This window comes from Trichoplusia ni, chromosome 11, assembly GCF_003590095.1.
Source record: "Trichoplusia ni isolate ovarian cell line Hi5 chromosome 11, tn1, whole genome shotgun sequence".
Classification (NCBI taxonomy): Eukaryota; Metazoa; Arthropoda; class Insecta; order Lepidoptera; family Noctuidae; genus Trichoplusia; species Trichoplusia ni.
In genome coordinates, this window is record NC_039488.1 from 8,606,603 (window position 1) to 8,626,853 (window position 20,251).

The following is a 20,251-nucleotide window of genomic DNA, read 5'->3' on the forward strand; positions in this document are numbered from 1 at the left end:
TGTTACACTACCTAATTATTATCTGCAAAAGTTTTTGTCATCGTACTAATTAAAAAAAAAAAAGTTCTACACCCCTTTGAAAATCAACTTAACAAAAAAATATACATTTGCAATTGTGTATGACACCATATAAATTCCCCCATTCCAAACAGTTTTGTAATTGACAATCATTAATAATTAATCAGTTAATTTTTGTGATACTTGGTCCAAAAACTATAGAAAAAAAAAGAATATAAGAACATACTCCCACGTTGTTTAGTTTTAAGTAATAAATGTAATAATACGTCCAAGTAAAATAAAAATACATATATTTTCATAGCAACTTTCATTCGTTTATTAAATATGTTTTTAAATTTGCAGCCCGCAAGACATCGAGCAATTCAAAGCCGAGATAGAGAAAAGACAGTTGAAGGACTTGCCGATCCCCGGCGTGGCGGGCGAGCCGGGCGCGGCGGCCGCGGACGAGGCCAAGCCGCACGGCGACAGTTGAAGCCGGGGCCGCGCCTACACACACCATGTTCCACTCATATTGGACATTTAACTATATACATTGTTACTTTAATATAATTATTGATTGATGATATTGTTCCTTATCTATGAATGTATGCGGTAGTGAATAGTGTGCTAAGGTTTGATGTAGATTTTTTTGTTAGTAAAATTTTGACGATATTATTTTGATCAAATAATTAAGTGTTATTTTGAATGAATTCTCGCGGAGTGCGATAGGTTGATGCATGTGCGTACATTTCGCTCAAATCACGCAGATCTAGTTTTAATTTTACGCTTCCGTTTGGAATTCACAATTTATGTACACCCAAAGTAGTGCAATTTCAAGTAGTGATAATAGCAATAAGTTTTGGTTGTGAACCTGAGACCGTGTGCGTCGCTATGTTATGGTAACTGGTGCTACTGCCAATTTGTCCTTCGTATATATTATAATGGTTTTATGAATTGTTATTGTCGAGTATTATTTTTTTTAAACTAGTACGGGAGTATAGTGTTGAAACACCTGTAGCAGTAGAAATTCAGTTATATTGTGATTGAAATGTAACAGGATGTGTTGGCGCCGGCGCCGAGCGAGCTGGCCGGCTGCCGCGGGTCGCAAGCCGAAGTCCTCGAATTATCTGCATGCTAAATTATAGTAGGTTATGAAGAACAACTTAACGAGTTCCGCTCGATATTTACAAACACTGCCTTTAATGTTACATTTTAGTTTCAGATTTTAGTTGTTAGTGCCATATATGAATGTAGTGGATGTAAGTTTGTGTAATATTTTCGTTAGTCTGTGATATAGCATGTTTATCATCAAGCCACTTGCCTTTTTACGCAATAAAAAGTATCTGACATAGTTTCGGCTTCCATATCTGTTTGGTACGTATATTTAAGAACTATAAAAGCAACAAAGCGTTAATTAGTGAATGTAATATAATTAATGGTATACTAAACTTGTCGTCGATATAATGTAATATACGATACGGGCCTTGTAAAAGATACATAGCTACGGTGTATTCATGTTATACTTCTAAATAAAAATCAACTATTCTTATAATGGTATTGATATCTTGTCAGTGACGCCAAATGAACAAATGTTGAGTGTTCGTTTTGGGGGAAAAAAATGTATTTTAAGAGTACTCTGCCTTTCGAAATCTATAGTTTCTAATGTCATGTTGTTAACAGTGTCGCTACATATCCGAATTAGCTTTGTTGTGTGGTTGTAGTTGTCAAAGTTCGCCGTTCATCGAATACTAGGCCTTCAAGAAACAGTTGCCTTTCTGTAACGTGAAGATATCATATTTGAATAACACGCGTCATGATACCTGTTGGCAGTAATACCCATGCTATGTTCATATTGTTCATGTTATTGTTTCTAGCTGTCGTAATGTTATAACCTAATGTAGTAGTGTATTATTGGTTAACATATATGCGCTTTCGAGTCAATTCTCTCATGTAGTTTACATCTGTTTTTAATTAGTCGAAGTCATACATTTTGTATGCATACTTATACAAATCGCTCAGTTCTATAGTTGTATCGGTTGACGAAGCAATCGTAACTTGATATTTACACTAGCCCTGTCTCGAGTTGTTATTTAATAGTTATTAGAAACTGATTTTATTAAAGAAATAAGTAAGCATTATTATAATATATTTCTATAAACATACCTTACAAGTCAACCTCTACCAAGTTGTTACTTGCATTAGCGTTAGGATTGTTTTTACCAGAATAATGAAGATGGTAATGGTAACGCACATTCATTCAAATGGGACAATATTGCATATAGTTTAGGGTAAGTTCTCGTCAACCGATATATCTAAATTGCACGTAATGCGTATCGGAAATACGTCATAAACAAGGTGAGATGTATGTCTGTATGATCGCCTCCCTATTACATTTGTCGAAATTAATTCGTCATTTTCGACAAATACATGTGTAGTTATGTTAACATCATCCGATATTTACGATACGCACACCGTTCCGTGCTGGTTATATAAATATATAAGAATGTTGTTCGATGAAGTACGTGCCTAAGCAAACAATAATCAATCGTTGTTGTTACATTTCTTTAACAATATGATGACCATGTAAATACGGCGCTGTTCGTAGTATAATAAAAAATCGTTTTTAGAAAATTGTTTTATTTATGATTCTTAGTAAATACTTCTTATTAACTAATACAATGAGAGACTAAACCTTATGCTTTACTGATAAAATACTATTATAAATAACGAAATGGTAAGCTGTAAATGGATACCATGTGTGATAATAATACTATACTTCAACAAGTTCAGTGGCAAGTATAGAATTAGGAATAAGTAACTTCGTCCAGCGAGGTTGCACAGTCCTATTCTTTTAGACTAATATCTCGTAATTTTATACGACCAACAATATGAATGTCTGAGTACAAATACATTAACATTACATTACTAATAAGTGGAGTGAACTAAGAATGTTCATAATTTCAAACTTTCAAATTTCAACCTTACATTTTATAACCTACAGATAATTTATTCTACTTATATAGTTGGATCTCATAACCTAACCTCTACTTCCTCGCCCGGGGGCGTGGCCTTGGCCTAGCTCTAGGGCGTGGCCTAGGCCTTCGCCTACGCGCCCGCGATGACCGTCCGCGTTCGAGCTGCGCGGCCACCAGCTCGCCGAGGGCGCCGCGCTCCGCTAACATCGACAGGAACGTACAGATGAACTCGTCGTAGTTGTGTGTGCGGCGGCAGTCGTCAACCTGTGAAAGTATTAGTATAGGTTAATAACAAGTTATTGAGAAAAGAAATTAATTTCTACAATAATTCTGTACTAGATTGATATCGTGGAAATCGGTACATACTGAATGAATTTCAAACTATTTCAGTTGTTGGAGTTTATGGAGCTAAAAATGTATTTTCCTAAATATTTACTTCCCTGAGTGTTCCAATTAATTGCTTACAACAAATTTTACTTATTGGTATAATTGCAAACAAATAAGGTAATGAATTCATGCTGTTTAAGGTTCTATCACTTTTAAATATATGTATTTACTTATTTAGCTTAATTTTCTTACTTTATACATATCCCTTTTATCATTCTCATCATTAAGAGCCTGCTGGCATTGCTGCACTTCATTGACTATGCTGCTCATCAAAGCATTGAGTTCCGAATGAGATAGTAATAACTTTCTCAGCTTGATCGGCTGATCTGGTTCCGACTCACAACACACCAGGACAGGGGAGTCATTGCTCTTTACTAGAGCTGTGATAGAGGTAGGGTATAACTGAAACAAATGTATACGCGAAAAGATGAGAGATTTTAGCACTATGTATTATAATTAATGTACTGAACATACTGATATTGAAAAAACATGTTATTGTGACATGGTTACTTACATCTCCAACGATTTGATTGTCTCTGTTGATTGTAACGAATTTAACAACTGAACCCTGTTCTACAGGATCAACTGAAAGAGAATAGCCCAAATTAGTCTAATCAAAATTAATCCTAATTAGTTTACATTAGTTTATAATGACAAAAAAACATCGATTTTGTGCTAGAATAAAATCCAATATCTGTAACAGATGATACAGTAAGTTAGTAGTTATTTCCGTTTCTTCTAAAATAGGGTAAAAGGATTGTTTTGGTATTATGTTACATCAATAGTAAATACACATTCCAGCCCATTTGGAAAGTTAACAATAATTAGTATAATTACATTCACCATTAAAAACTTCAAATAACTTACCTAATATAATACTGTTGTCTTGGTGGGGCCGATCATTGGCTCCAATCTCTATGGTAATAGGCCTTGTGTAGTCGACATCATAGATCTGCAACTGTGATGACTCTAATGCAGTCAGTATTGTCTCTTCACTAATTTGACCTAGGTTTTCATTCATGGAGTTCTCATTACTGCTTTCTGATATTATTTCTCCTTGATCTGTTAACAATAATGTTTTTATTATTACAACCTTATTTATTATTGTAATGCTGTATTGTTGCTAAAGAAATTTCAAGTATGTTAAAAATAAATTATTTTAAAGAATAATAGAAACATTCTAGTACATTATTATGTAGCCTGCAGAATTTTATAACAATCATTTAAACTTGAGTATCATTAGCAACTCAACTTATAATATTATCTTCAGTAAAAGACACAATAAATTTTATTCTTACCATTAATTTCGCGGCGTTTCGATAGTAAATGTCGCAAATGTTTCCCAATCTTAGAAATAGCTTCTTTAACCCTTTTCTGATTAAGTTCAAGTGCATTGAGTTTCTGTGTTAATGCCAATCGTCTGTCAGGTACAAAGGCCATCAAATTGAATCTAAAAAAGAAAAATAACCTTTTAAATTTCAAATTCTTCTTCAAAATAATATAGGTAAGCATTTCATTGTTTTTGTATCCTTTTAAATATGCTTAAAACTTTGAATATCAAGGCACAAAACAACAATTTTCAGTAAAGGAGAGGTGGTATATGTCATAACATGCTAAGATATAAACAGATAAAACAGTAAATATAAAATTAGGGGTATTATGACAGAAAAAACCTTTCAATGTTCTTCTACCTTATATCATGTACTTGCTCTCCAGCATCTCTGCCAAGTCTCTCAGCCATCACTCTCCGGAACTTATCCGTCCAATCCTCATCAGGGGCCCAGGGTCCGTGGTCTGTAGGGTACGGTTTGAGACCATCCAACTCAAACAAATGACCATTAATTGGTACAAAACTTACAAAGTGGTAAGCTTCACCTGAAATTGGATTTTAATACACATAGACATAACTATTTGCTTATCAATCTTTATGCAAATTTAAAATAAATTTTGATTGAAAATCCTCCATGGTTGTGTTATTAATACAAAGATAATTTTTACAATACTACTTTTATATGTCACAAAACAGCTTTGTTGTTTTGTTTTATTTGTGACAACATACCTGTGAAGCGCCCAGTTGACACACCAGCACTCTTATCTGCCTTCTTCCTGGCTTGTGGGATGGCATGTGAATTGTGTGCACAAGCTAACTCTGGTGTATTACCTATAGCCCAGCCTTTGTTCTCAGGGTTCATGCCCAAAGTATGATGCTGTGAAAAGATTTACAAAGGAGGATTATAAGCATTACTTTGAAACAAACAACAATATAACAATAAAAACGCATTGTTTACAAAACATAACAGGCTTTACCTTTAATCTACTTAGTGTTTCCCCTAAATGGAGATTAGGATAGTTCAATAATATAGACAGTAAAGCGTGAGTGGCGCAACTGTTTGGGACCATTTGTTGAGCGAAAAATATATTGTTTATAGTCTCTTCGTCGCGAACGAAACTCTCAATTTGTTCGACAAACTTTCTGCGTGAACGACGCTCTTCGATCCATCGGAACAAGAATATAAACCCATATACAGGACTTTCCAGGGGTTTATGAAGGTCGTAAATTTCCTCTACCTGGACCCCTTTTACCCCGAAGTCCTCTAATAACAATGTAAATAGTCCCGGGTCGCTCTCTAATTCGAGCCATCCCTCGGTTAGGCTGTTCAACTCAACCGGCATGTTTTTCATAGGTGTAGCTTGTTGGTACGAAATATCCAAATTCGCCACTTTATAATTTGGTGTTTCTATTTTAATAAAAAACACTTTCGGCGTGAAATGTCTGTTATTTTAGTTTGTTGTCTGCATTATAATAGTAATGCAAACAATAGGACATTTATCGAAAACTTTATAATTACATCTGTCAGTGTCAATGTCATTCATGGTATGTCAAAGTTTTGCGTTTAGAAATTTAATTATATGCTAGATTGTTTTAGTTGTTAGTTGTTTAAAATCAAGTTAGAATATTGACCCTTCCATCAGGGCCGGGGAATGCAAATGGTTTAAAAATCAGCTTAGGTAACAATCACTGAAGTTAAGAAGTTAGAGCTTATTAAGTCACTATCCTATAAAACCGGTCGAAATGTTCGTGGCAAAAGCACTTCCACCAAGCCATTTACCACTTTTTAACTTTAATTCTTGTTATTGTTTTTTATTTATTTCTAGGTGTGTTATTGTTTATTTAGAAAATGCAAGATACTGATATCTTTCTTCTCGAGAACTCATTGTAGTACCTAGTCAGGAACAGCCATTTCATTGCGATTGAAATCCATAAGTTGCCGTTTTACTTTCCTGATATGTGGTTTATTCGGTAGGGAATTAACTATTTTGCAATAGTTAAAACTTCTCGGTGGCGCTTTTGTTTCTGATTCATAGATCTATTCAGTTAATCTTAGCAGTCGAACCCTACCTTCGACTGTTTGCCAGAAAACACTTTTAAAGTCATAGTTACAAACGGGTTTAGTGACGATATAGGTACTATCGGACTATAAATAAAGGTAGGTAGCATATGTTTTCCCATGTATAAAACCCCTTCCAATGCAGGTATTCACTTACTTACTTTTAAAAATCCACTTACCAATACTTCCCAATAAGACATGTTTTAATAGGCTTGTCGTCGTAAGCTGTAGGTGTGTTTCCCTATATAAACATACCTATTTGCACAACTCAACATAGCTAAGTTTTGGTTTTGTGAACTTAAATTTTGTTTTTACTTTCACTTGCTACGCAGAAAAAAAAGAACCATATGCAAGAGGTTCCTATACTTCCTATATTTACCTTCTGGTAGTTATTATGTACTTATCTGTGTTAGCCTACAAGCATTCCTTTGATGAACCTGCCTTTTGTGATGTTGTACGGCAAGGAGCTAATTTTAAGTGGGTTCTTAAGTTTCCATGCCTTTTTGGTTGAGCTGAAGCCCCCATTGTTTGAAACAGGAATTTCTAATAATATCTGTTCTTTGTTTCTTTTTTGATACACCGTGATTTTTTAGTAGTCTTACAAAAGCAGCCCAGTTCATGTATCCAATGACTAGAACACGTTCATGATAAAAAATAGGTATTTATGAGATTTAAATAAATTTAAAATGCAATTTTTATTCAATATTATGATGCAATTCGTAGTTTTTTAGAAACACAGCTCTGTTGCGAGCGCGGTCCGAGCTTTGTAACAATAGTGAGGGGCGCGGGCGGCGGCGTTTTTATCATTTTTAAGAGTATTTTCAGATTTCTCTTGTTTAATTTTTCTTCGTAATTATTGTCTTAGTTGATGATAAAAAAATAATAATCGCGCCTACTGGTATTTTACGTCGGATACATGAACTGGGCTCCTTTTGTAAGACGACTAAAAAATCACCGTGTATAACCATATTTTTCGTATAAACAGTATCTATTTATGTGGGTGTTTCGGAAACATCAAACATAAGTTAAAAACAAGAAAATACCAAATACCAAACCATGAAGCAATGGCAGCTGCATAAAGATCTTCATAATTGCTCCAATTAATACATTCTGATTTAAGGATTAACAAAAATGAAACAAAAATATCTTTCAACAACATTTATTTTTTGTTTTATTTACACTCTTAACTTCTGAACTTTGTACAATGTACAAATAATAAATGCACAACTTCAGCATTGTAAAATCCTCATAAAGACTTGCAGGCACGCGCTTTTTGAATCAATTAGTTAAGCACACGATTTAAGTATTACTTATAAACAGTATTGGTCCCATTTTTATCATTCGAAAGCACAAAGCTATTTATGATTGTCATTGATGATATAAATATGCCTATCATGCAATCCTACACTTCTAAAGCTGTAAGGCTTAGGCCACGAGATCTATAGAACAAGAAGGTTCTAGAGTCTTATACTCCTTATCGACTATCAACTCGTTAGTGTCCACCTATCATAATGACAGTTTAATTTAGTTTTCTACATCGAAAGAATGAACTGCGTTAGTGTTTTGTTTTGCGTGATCAACTTTAAACCAACTGCAGTTAACATGCCCAGTTGTCAATCTAAATATGAAATAGTAGGCTGTTTGATATTTCTTGCGTTGGACGGATTGACTAGCACTTGTCACAAATTGTACAGTCGATTGAGCATGTTTGACTTATTTCGATTAGGTAAACAATTTTATAATGAGCACTTTGTTCGAAATCTTTAAGTTGTGCAATCAGAATATGTACAAGTTACAAATTATTATGCATGACTGGATGATCTAACAGAATATTTAAGTAAATATGCTTTAATTTCAAGACTAGAATAGACAAATCGGAACAGAAAACTATATTACCCCTACTAAGATAATAAACGTGATATATCACTTAAACGGTGAAACCTACTAATAGTCTTTATCACAACGACATGCTAACAATGAGTTTGAAATATTATTCACATTTTTGAGAACACAAAATTGTTCAGAGAAAATTTTTCATTTCACCTTAAGTCGTCAAAAACGAGAAGACTATACTTTAAGGTTTGTGTAGGTACAACTTGATCGTATTGTACTTTACAACTGCGTGCAACAAAACGATAGTAGTGCGCCTTGTCTATAAAAGTTTGTGAGCAAAATTATAGCAAAGGAATCAGCAGTTACTGATAACATCCACGTGAGTACACACCAGTGAGCACATTCAGGACTCAGTACAAATGGCACGTGACGTAGGACACAACTACTGCGTGTTTACTTATTATAATTGATAGCAACAGATATGTGTGGACGTCTGTCGTCGCCTGGCCGGCTCTCGGGCGGCGCCGGCGCCGGACCGATGACTTAGCCTACTTTACAATTATTTGGAACCACAGAGGTGCTCTGCTCGGAACACAATTTACAAAATAATTATTGGAAGAGTTCACTTATCTGCCTAACTACAGGTACATTTTAACAAAAACTATTTTACAAAATTTTATAATTATGTACAGAGGAGGAAATAAGTAACTAATAATAACTTCCCTATTATCACATAAGTACGCAACGCTCCATATACTCGACAACCTACGTTAAATAAAAACAATAGTTTCATGTTAGGATATGTACGTACAATATAAATATAATACCATTGCACTGTTGTTATACCAACAGTGTGGACTACTTGCTATATACGAGTCTCATCACATGAAACAGCAGTCGATTTAAAGTAACAAGAAGGTGGTGCGGGCCTTCATCTGATGGTGTGCGTGGGGTTGTAGGGCGGCGGCGGCGTCTTGGGGACCTGCGCGCGGTGCACGGGCGCGACGGTGTCGGGCTGGCCCGGGATGACGGCGGCCTCGGTGAGGTGCAGCTCGTGGCGCGCGCTGCTGGTGGCCGGCAGCAGCCGCGCGGGGTTCAGCTTGATGGCGTCGTCGTAGGTCGGCGGGGCTCCCGCCACCGTGTCATAGTCTGGCGGCTTCTGCTGCATTGTCTCCTCATCCGGCATCGAGATTACATGGATGGGATCGTCAATCTGGAAATGAGAAAACACATGGTTTTATTACAAGTCCTTCAGAAGATACAAAGCGACTTTTATAAGGGCCTCAAATTCAATTACACAACTTGGTTAAGGAATCTGTCATTTTAAGCAGTAAGATATCAAAACTCACTTGATGTGTGTCAGGCGATGCGCGGTCCGTCTGCGGCTGCCTCGCGGGCGACTGCAGCCAGCAACACATGGCTGCGCAGATGAGCAGCGCTCCTGCGACGATGCAGGCCACGCCCACGTAGCGCACGGGCTCTGCGTAGTCTTCCGCCAGGCCCAGCCAGTTGATCAGCGCGCCGGCGCACAGCAGCACCATGCCATATCTGTACGGCCTCTGTGACTGTCTGCCTTCGTCTAGGGACATGCCTGCAAACAACAAAAACACAACAATAAGTAAGCTGCCAGTATGCTTTGTTTTTACTTTTAACTACTTTCGCTTTGTTTCGTTTTGACATTTTGTTAGTCATTCGAAAAGTATACTGTCGCCCGGAAGCTAAAGCTGCTAATTCATCATAACGTGGAAAGTATCCCATGTAGTTTTCTGGGCCAATGACACGGTAATAACGGGACTCTATATTCACGAACCGGTGATCAAAACGAAAGTTGGGAAAGTTTACAATTAGATGTCACGAACGATGGATTGTTCTATAGAATAAATGTAGGGTCGAAGATGCGTAATTATGGAGAGGTCATGAAAACAATAGCTTTTCCCGAGGAGACGGAGGAATACTTTATAGAGATAATTCAGAGGTGGTCGGGCGTCGATGATCGAGGTTAGCGGCGAAGACAATGGTCTCTCGGGACAAGTGGGTCAAGTTCGCGACGTGCGGTGAAGTGGCGCCGGCTGGTCACGCGTGCCCCGCATTCCGCCGCGCACAGTAAGAAGATCGCGATATCACTCAATTAACACATTGTTGGCCAAATGTTTTAACGAAATAAACTACGCCGAAATCAGACTACATTGTGTAGACTGATACGTAACACCAAGTACAATGGAAAACCTGAAATGATATGAGTATTCCCTACATGTAAAGTGCATTTAACAATTGACACAGAATTTTATGTTTTTTTACTACAAGATAGTGAATACTGCAGCCATTTTATCAGTAATCGTTTGCTAATCGTGTATGCTATTGTATTGGAGAATGTGTTGCAGTCGTGCAAACTGCACACGATAACACTGATTGCTATATGTTATTGCGTTCTCAATTATCAATACCCTAACGCGGTGTAACATTTGGTTGAATATGCTCGATTGAATTATGTCTTAAAACTGCACTTGACATTGACAAATCTGAATATTTAATTAATTCTTGGTTAAAAAATGTAGGAGTAAGTGAATTGAGTAATTTCAGTGGTATAAATATATTGGATAATTGGTGAGGCTATCGTTTAAGAGGGTCAAATCTGGTGGACACTTTAGTTTCATGATTGAAATAATTGAAGCAAGTAGGCCACCAACTATTTCTTAATCGAAGAGGAACAAGTTCATGGAGTAACTCACACACTACTGTTTGTCCTCTCGTATCATACGGGTAAATTGTTTCTGTAGTCCACGCAAACATGGTCGTTATCACTAATATGTTTAAAACACAAAACCCAAAACACTCCACCAATAACACTTATTTAATTAAACAGAAAAAAACTTCACAAAATATTTGCAAAGGTATTCTTCATCTCGCTAATAAGATTTAACTGAATCAATAGCTCTATCTTATCGGTCGCTCTGATCATGCCATCTTGAGATAAGAGGTCAAGATTATACCTTGGAAAATTCTTGACAGTGAAAAATTTGGACAGACTTTATTATAGACACAAAGTCAACCCAGTTATGGGTTGTGAAACAGAAACGTGTGTGATGTACCTTCAGACTTTGTATTGAGGATAACTGTTACTGCAAGGTTGTACCTTGAAATGGGTTCCGATTATGATAATGATTTGAGGGTTTAATGTGACGGGCCAGTGCAGTTCGGCCACACTCGTAAGCGGTCTTTTCGCCCACTCGTTTACAATAAGGCTTCGCGCCGAGGTGGCGGTCGCGCCGGATTCGATAAACCGATAATATTAGTTAAATGGATTAAACCTACACAACAGCTAAAGCCTGAACTGTGTTCTATATTCTTTTGTTATTGTTAATTCTAACACATGGTGTTGTTAACTTACTATAGAAGTATTTGTGCGAAGCGGTGGCTAAATGCAGTGTGAACTTGTATGTTTATCATTTCGCTGTATTTATGAGAGCCTTGTTATGTAGACGGACACTCTTTAAACATCGATAGTCCTTGGTTATCTTATCAATAATACCTACTGGTACTTATGTTTTGTGTTACGTCTCTAATACAACGACAATTACATATATCGAAGGAATTGAATAAACAACAACAATGATAAAACTCTAGGTGAATATTCACGTATTTATTTAACGTACCAAACCTGTATAATTTATCAATAGATAGGTAAATTCACGGACTCATTAGACGAAACCACAATTAACGGTTATCTATTGGTGTTTAATGATCCGTTCAAGAAGTAATTATTTTCCTATCCAATGTCCCTACTAAGACAGTCATGGCTCTACATTTAACTTAAAAAAGGTTTTCAAACAATTTTAGTAAGTGTCTAGTCTAGGCAGTTATGAATTAAAATTATTCAATTCATTAATTAAGTCGTCGTATTATCCTAGACAGTCAGACAGACAGTCGGACTGACTTTATTACTGTAGCAGATAAAATATTTGCAACACAATATTTATTTTTATTTCACCAATCCATCTGTGTCATGATAAACTGGTAATCGTCATTCGAATAATTTTAAAGCCTTTGTTGATCTATTGCGTCATTACACATTAACAACACAGGTACATTTATAATGGACAGTTCCGTTTTTGTAGTACAAATTAGACGTGCTTATCCAATTATTATGAGCCTTTAAATATCTTAAAATAGTAGTTGCTATTAAAAGGCAGACATTTCCAAACATTTTAGAAAGCAGACACAAGCATGACCTTAAGAACTGTTCTTATTAAAAGTAAAACCTGTTTATTAACATTTATTTAATTACAAATCATTAGCATTGTTCGAGAAATATTTGATGTCTTGATGGATGAGATGTGACGTCACAAGTGCAACTTAGACGAAGTATTATGTAATACTTGTCAGTTTTGACCCTTAGTTATGCTGACAAGGTTTCCAGTCACAGTACAATGTGCACATAAAGATATTGTCAGCAAAAAACTGAGTTGATAATGTTTTTAATTCCCACGGCAGTCAACAATGACACAGTTATCGATCATTAGATTGCTTCGGAAAGCGCTTGGTCATCTATTATATTATAGCTACTTGCAAATTGCTTACGTGAAAAGTATGGCTTTGATTCTGATCTATTTCTTAGAACGCATTGTGAATGTAGACGATTATTAATCGCCAAGTTAATTTGATTTTTTTTTGTTCAGCTTAGCTTTGGCCGGATTTATTTTACGCCTACTTTATAAACGCCTGCTTTATAAAAAGCAGGTTTTATTTTACGCCTACGCTGTGACGTTGTTAAAAATAAATACATAGTTGTCAATAATTTAACGTGGGAATATATTAAGAGTCTATTAAACGTGTATAACGCAATACTTTTTCTTAATTTAGTTAGTCAAGTATCTTGAGTTGATTTTCTAATAGCTTGTCCTTCAAATAATTGATAAACTGACGTTGACGGTCCGCTATCGAACCACTCAAGCCGAACAAAATAGAATGTCATTAAAAATAGTTGTTAGACATTTTTATAGAGAACACGTTTTCACAAGTCTGGTGAATCGTGATTTATTGAATGTCTTCTAAAAGTCCAGTTTCCACGTGTAAGTGATGAATACCATTGTACCAGACACTATGAGGCCAGTATTTAAATATTATGTCCATCGTATTGCAGTAAAGATATCGATTTTAATATTATTTTTATAACATGCTGATGTAAAGTTATAACATCGATAAGATACGAGCTAATGCAACGGTCTAATTGTCTGATTCCGGTTTCATAAATAATATTTGTATCAGTGTTGCAGGATAATGACTACTCCACGGCCACTTAGGTTTTAAGATAGCTTTTCAATGCCAATGGCGTCATATTGAATAGATTTGTTAAATGTGCTCACCGCGTTAAACTGGAATTGTTCATAAAAAAGGCTGGTATTAAAAAAAAAGAATCCAATTTGAGTGAATTGTGTCAATAACTACAGACAATATGAACCATGCCTTTGCTCGGCAGTGACCGAAAAGTTCACTGAACCAACACGAAAAAAGACGATTCCACTATTTTAAAACAAATAACAGATAGATATTTATTTCGCTTTTGGCTCGCCTTTAAAAACAAATCTTGGAATGTCTGTACCATTTGTGTTGATAACAATCGACTGTAAGGGGTTAGCGAAATACAAACTTCGATAAATTTAATGAAATGTAAACACATTTAAATTTTATTAAAAAAAATATCTGATACCATAGCGGTATATTTACCGGTCAATGAGAAAAAACAAGTGTCAACAGTTAGTTGTAAAATGATTTGGCAAATAAATGACACCCTATTTACCTACAAAAAAGTCATATTTCATAGTTTAAAAGTGGAACGACGATCACGTTTGGCATGTAAAAAGGCCAAAGAACTGCACTTAGGTACTGGCTGACATTTTGAGTTTCTTTATAGCTATAATTCTCTTTTTCGCAGTTTATTGCTTCGATGTTTATCATAACAATAACATTGTAGTTTTATCTAAGCGATTTCTTGATGACATACAAATCGCAGAAGACAAAAACATTGTGTTGCAAACTACTATCTTCCTCATACTGTTTGAGATTAAACGTCATACAAAAACAAACGAGATATACCTTGTGACACACGTCAGGTGTTACAACTTTTAATAAAAATGCATCTTATTTCTTTGGAATAGAGCTGGTAATGTTAAAGTCTATGAATAGTTGAATTAGAAGAAGAATCATTGATTTAGAAGACATTTTGACCGAATAACTTTAGTAATCGAAATCTGCTGAAATCTTTCTGAACAACGATGTTGTAGAGTTTATCATTTGATATTTCGGATATCTACGGACTATACCACTAATTTGCAGTAGAGAAGTAAGTAGACAATCTACAAGAGTACTATAAGTATAAAAAACAGCTAAATAGGTTGCAGGGTTGCCGCAACCCTCTAGTAAACCATATCGCATTGCTGGTGGCATGTGGCCGCCGGTAATTATGTATATCGAATACCGCGGTTATACCTCAACCACACCAACATAGGTGCGAGGTAGCTCGTACCTACCTATGTTGGTTGCCTGCAAGCAGTGAATGGGCGTGAATACTGTGACACCGGCTAATGTGGTATAACACCTATTGTAATATTTTTTAATTGTTTTTTTATTTGTTTTCGTTCTTTTGTTCTTGTATTCAAAGTTAGAAAAACGTGTATTTTATTATTATTGTTGTTAGTTTGCATCGAGCCTACTACCCCCTCTTTTATGAGTGTCTGAGGACACTGAGATACCGAGGACAATTTATTGTTTTGCAGTTGCGCAGTCAAAACACCTTGATCACTTAAGTAATTTACTTAAAAAATGTGTACATATTTATGACAACCCTGAAATCAATAACAATAAAAAAAAATCAATGCTACATAGATACTTATAATTACTACGACTTATTTTTATCCTCTTGTAAACAATTTAAATATCATAAACCATACACAGTTTCTCGTTACAATATCTCGAGTTTTCTCGTACTTTCAATTATGTTTATATTTTGTTAATATAATATAACTAGAGTTAAGACCAACAAACAGTTTATAAAGGTGTTGAAATACATTCCGCGAGAAAGTGACGTCACAAAACATGATTATAAGTAATCTTGCTTGCACTATAAATATAATCCATTGCATTATTGTAATAATGGTTTAAATATCCCGCTAATAATAATATGTATATTTATTACGATAATTGATTGAAACCGTCGCTTGGAACGTGTACCTTTTTAATTTTATTTTTTCAATTTAATGATATATGAACGTAAAACTTATGGTGTTAAAGGGGGTAATCTCAGGAACTACTGGACCGATTTTTAAGCTTTTAGCAATACTACCTTGCCGGCTAGCTGGTCGATAAATTTCAGAAGCGGTGAAGATAACAGAAAACTTGACACCGTTACATTGTCATGTTATCGATAACCTTTTATTCACGTTTTCTGTATTGAAATCAGTATCGGTATCTAACTAGGGCTCGCCCCTTCCCTGGGGGCTATGACCGCTTTGCCTCGGTGATGTGCCAGATTTTCGGAATGACCGCTCTTGAACGCCTTTAACAGAGTTTAACATTTAAACTTTACGTATTGACGCCGAATATAGCGTGACCCTCGTTTGTTTGTGTTTGATGGTATTTTGCATTCAATATTTTCGGATAAAATTGTGTGGCTAAGACTGAAAGAACTGAAGATGATAGGTTGAACACTTACGCGGTAGTAGACATTTTAAGGAGTCCTAAATTTCGTCTGAAATTACGAATAGGAAGATTTATCGTACGTTTACGGATGTCAAGTTTTTATGAATAATCGGTAACGTAAATATCATTAACAATGCCAGCTCCCCTTAATAGTGACAAAATGTTTGAAGCTCTCTTACTTTCTAAATCTTTTTTGGTTGACGGCTCCATAATTCACGTAGGAGGCGCCGATGTCAATTAATTTTAATTTTGTGAGAGTTTTTGAGTCCGAGTAACGCAACTTTTTGGTACGTATTTGAGACTACGGATGTGTGTGTAACTTCTGCCTTTATAAGGAATGAAATGTCCCAAAATTTGTTATGATTGGTCATCGAATGTCGATGACCTGCGGTACATCGTATTATATAAGCATCGCAGCAATATATACGTACATGCATCTTAGTCTAAGCATAGTAAGTGAAAGAAAGGGGTATTATTAAGGGAAAGGAGTGATAAATGTATGACAGTCGTAAGTTATAGTAAATCAGTCTATAATTGCAACATCTGGTGGAGACCGGCAGCGGTGACGCATAATCTAACGTAGGTATTAGTACCGGTTAACCCCAAGGAATAGCTGCGGTCGATCCTATTTTGTTTTTCTTGCTGATTTTATACTGCACATGTGGGAGGATGTGGGCTAGGAACTTAGCGTCTTTTGGTAAATATTGCGCTATTCGCCAATACGAAGCTAATATGTGCGTTGGCAGACCGAACAAGGAAGTATATGTTGTTTGGCTGTGTCGTGTTAATAGCTGGTATTTAATGAATGCTAATATTCAGATGTCTCGTAAGTTGCGAATTTTTTTTAAACACTTCGTCAAATCAAGTGATATTCAAAAGTTGAATTATTTGACTGGTTTTTAAGTTGTACCTGACATAATAAGCTTGTTTTGAGGTTTTGTTATGATTATAACTATGTTATTTCGCATGAAAAACGTTCTATGTGATTTAAACTTAAGTGACAACATGTTAACACATAGTTATATTAATAAGACCCCTTATATTTATCAGGGGTGCCGGATGCGGGCTTCTGACTCATACATATAATAAAATTATCAAGGTAGCTTGCGCAATTAACGATTTATCAGCACCTAAGCAATAAGACTCAGTCACTAGTCGTTTCATGAGAGTCAGAATGATTAGTCAGATTAGTCCAATCAAGCAAGTTCAGTCAAAGTTATATTAATTTAATTTCGGTAACCCAAGCGACTAAGGAATCGTAACTATTTCTCCATTCGCATGAAAAAAAAAGGTTTTCAAATGTGGAACTATTACAGGCCAGTATTTAAACTCTCGGTTACGGCATCTTGTTAAGTACAATGGCAGTTGTTCGTGGGGTCGCTAGGATTGTTCATCTGCCGGCGCATGCGCCGTGAAAATGTAGCGGTGTCTGCGCTTGCGCATCGCCCGTGACGCAATTATTGAGGTAAAAGCTTCTGTTAGTTATCTGAATAATCATACCTATTTCTTTTTAGATTTTTATTGTAGATTGTCTAAGTGGTGGAGTACATTAAGAAGTGTATATTAATTTTGATTGATTTGAATTGCTTTGTACTTTGAAAGCTTGAAGCGTATGTGTAAAGATTGAAATTCATTTCTTGCTTCGCATAAAATCTTCTGTACAAATTACCATAATTATAGTATAAGTGCTACATATTTTGGTGTTCCTTTTTAGTTCATGATAAATTTTACAAATAGTACTGTACCTACGTCTCTACATAACATCGTTCAATACCTCATTACAGTCCTACTAATAACGATAGGGGTATAATTTTCCACTTAAAATTAAGTGCTTCTTCGAAAACTATCAGCCGTGCTTAATTATAAGTTGATAAAGTTTTTCTCGCTATTAAGGTATAGGTTTGACGTTGTAAAAGGCCGTGAGGGTCACGACTTGTTACAAGCGTAATTACAATTAGTTTATACTCGTTACATGATTCATATAATACCGATTTCCGAAGGTTACGGAAGACAGTGGAATTAAGCCGTTAATAAACGTATATATATTTCATTAGCTAATAGTCTTAATATAATCTTATCTTTTATTTGAATCTTCCGGAAAAATCGATGAATGTCGAATTGTTTAATAAAGCCGCCCATACACGTTACGGACTGCTGTCATTCACGCAGACAGTGTGTGGGCAGCCTTAGACTTTCCAATCGTCTATAACAACTTGTAGGTACTTTTTTCCACTGAAAGCAGGCTTTACACAGTTACTTATCATTCTGTTTTATGTTGGTGTGTTCAGTAATATAATACTTTTATATAAAAGTCTTTAGTATGTCTTGTCTATTTTGCTAGGTGACCTTCACCTTTAGCGCTGGTGTCGCAATCTAGAGACATCGATACATTGGATATTAATAACACATAGTGTTGTAACAAATGTATATTCGAGTAAATACTATCGATTAAACCGACACAATACATAATGATTAACGCACAGATGGGGAATATATGCAATTAAATATTTGCTCTTTAAAACAATAGCGCAATAAAAAAAAATAGCAATATAAAAGCCTTAAATATTGCATTTTAATAATTGAGGTATATTTAAGTTTAGAATAGAGGCGGAAATTACGCACAAACGTAATGTAATTAATTACTGACGTATTGCGTAGGTTTTTGTATTTTAAGACCATTGCTCTTATTATTCGATTACTCAAATTAGTGATAGTGTAATTAAATAAACATAATTATCATTAAATAAGAATAAACGAATAAATTAAACGCACAGTCGCACACGTCATTTGTTTCACTCGATAAAACAATTTAATTAATTTACGTCACTTGTCACCAATACAAAAAATATAACTTACATTCGGTGTATAAGCCTACGTAATTGAATAACATACGTTTTAAGGTAGAACCTTGGAAGTTGAGCACTACCAATATTATTACGTCTTTTCATGTCATAATGTATGCATGTGACTACAAAACATGATGATTACCACTTCAAAGTAATGAAAAACTGGCAAAGCGCGAGTCAGACTTGCGAAGCTGAGGGTTCTGAAAGAATAGGCTAAAGAAAAACAAATTGGTCACCCAATAAAAGCTAAACGTCAAGGATTGTTTTATTTTTTTTTTATTAAAGGAAGAAATTATCCATTTGTGAAAGTTTCACCTATCCTGCCATCACAATTCATACACATTCACATTCAAATATGTAGATTGCTGACGGACGGATACAGTAAAGGGGTTTCATTTTTTCCATTTTAGTAAAGTAATAAAACCGTTTGACGAATAAATAACCAATGACTTAAGGATATTTTGTTAAGTTTTTATGAAAATCCCCGACAGTTACCTCAAGTTATTTGCTTAAGCGGACATCAAAATGACGAAATTATTTAACCTTAAACCACCTCACAAAAACCCAAATCAAAAGAAAAACTCGGATAAATTATAGAGAAACTGATTTGGAATAACATAACATTTAAAAACGAGTTGTGTTTAAAAACAAGATAGGTATTTATATTTAAACTTGGAATGACATATATATGGAACCTCCTTCGATCGACTTCTTATGCGTTTTTTTTTCATAATATTATTAATAAAGGTTAATCGTTTTAAAACTAGACCCTAGAAATTGTAATAATTCTTGTTTAACAAGTTTATTTGCTTGAGGCGTGTGGCGAGCCGTTGACCTTTAGTTCCGGAAACGAAGTATTAAGTACTGCCTTAACCTTCAATGTTTATAAGCTTGATTCTATGTGATTCTGAATATAACCTGCAGTCAAGTGACGTAGTAACCTCTAACATTACCATCGCTTCTATCCCAAATACTTAAGGTTTAGATTCGTTTGACCACTCACAATGGTTGCGACTTGCACGTAATAGCAAAACGGAACGTGCTTCAAAGCGCAAAGATACGTAAACATTCTTACACGTACTTAAGTAACATTATTTTGACTGGAACAAGTCAATGGGCTCCTCGATAA

At 35.4% G+C, this 20,251-nt stretch overlaps 3 protein-coding genes across 9 annotated transcripts in view; 1 reads left to right on the forward strand and 2 right to left on the reverse strand.

Annotated features, from left to right (window-relative positions):
* The window catches only part of LOC113499022 (clustered mitochondria protein homolog), a 24,889-nt gene extending 22,266 nt beyond the window's left edge, over positions 1-2,623 (forward strand). For all 3 annotated transcript variants that reach the window (XM_026879330.1, XM_026879332.1, XM_026879331.1), the window contains one exon: positions 361-2,623. In XM_026879330.1, the coding sequence (XP_026735131.1) occupies positions 361-490 (130 nt within the window). In that variant the 3' untranslated portion in view covers positions 491-2,623. The remainder of the gene's footprint in view (positions 1-360) is intronic.
* Positions 2,533-6,219, reverse strand: LOC113499023 (ubiquitin carboxyl-terminal hydrolase calypso). The gene is made up of 8 exons (XM_026879333.1): positions 5,667-6,219; positions 5,419-5,566; positions 5,051-5,234; positions 4,658-4,809; positions 4,227-4,421; positions 3,874-3,944; positions 3,552-3,761; positions 2,533-3,236 (listed from the first exon to the last, which is right to left on the reverse strand). Exons 1-8 carry the CDS (start codon positions 6,039-6,041, stop codon positions 3,042-3,044), a joined length of 1,530 nt encoding a protein of 509 aa, XP_026735134.1. The 5' UTR covers positions 6,042-6,219; the 3' UTR covers positions 2,533-3,041.
* Positions 6,220-7,891: 1,672 nt separating this feature from the next.
* LOC113499050 overlaps positions 7,892-20,251 on the reverse strand; it is a 72,134-nt gene continuing 59,774 nt past the window's right edge. For 4 of the 5 annotated variants that reach the window (XM_026879382.1, XM_026879380.1, XM_026879383.1 and 1 more), the window contains exons 2-3: positions 9,931-10,172; positions 7,892-9,794 (exon numbers count right to left, since the gene is read on the reverse strand). In XM_026879382.1, coding sequence (XP_026735183.1) covers positions 9,513-9,794; positions 9,931-10,172 — 524 coding nt within the window. In that variant the 3' untranslated portion in view covers positions 7,892-9,512. Of the gene's footprint in view, positions 9,795-9,930; positions 10,173-11,310; positions 11,395-20,251 lie in introns of those variants that run through there. The other variant, XM_026879381.1, reaches the window with a different exon arrangement.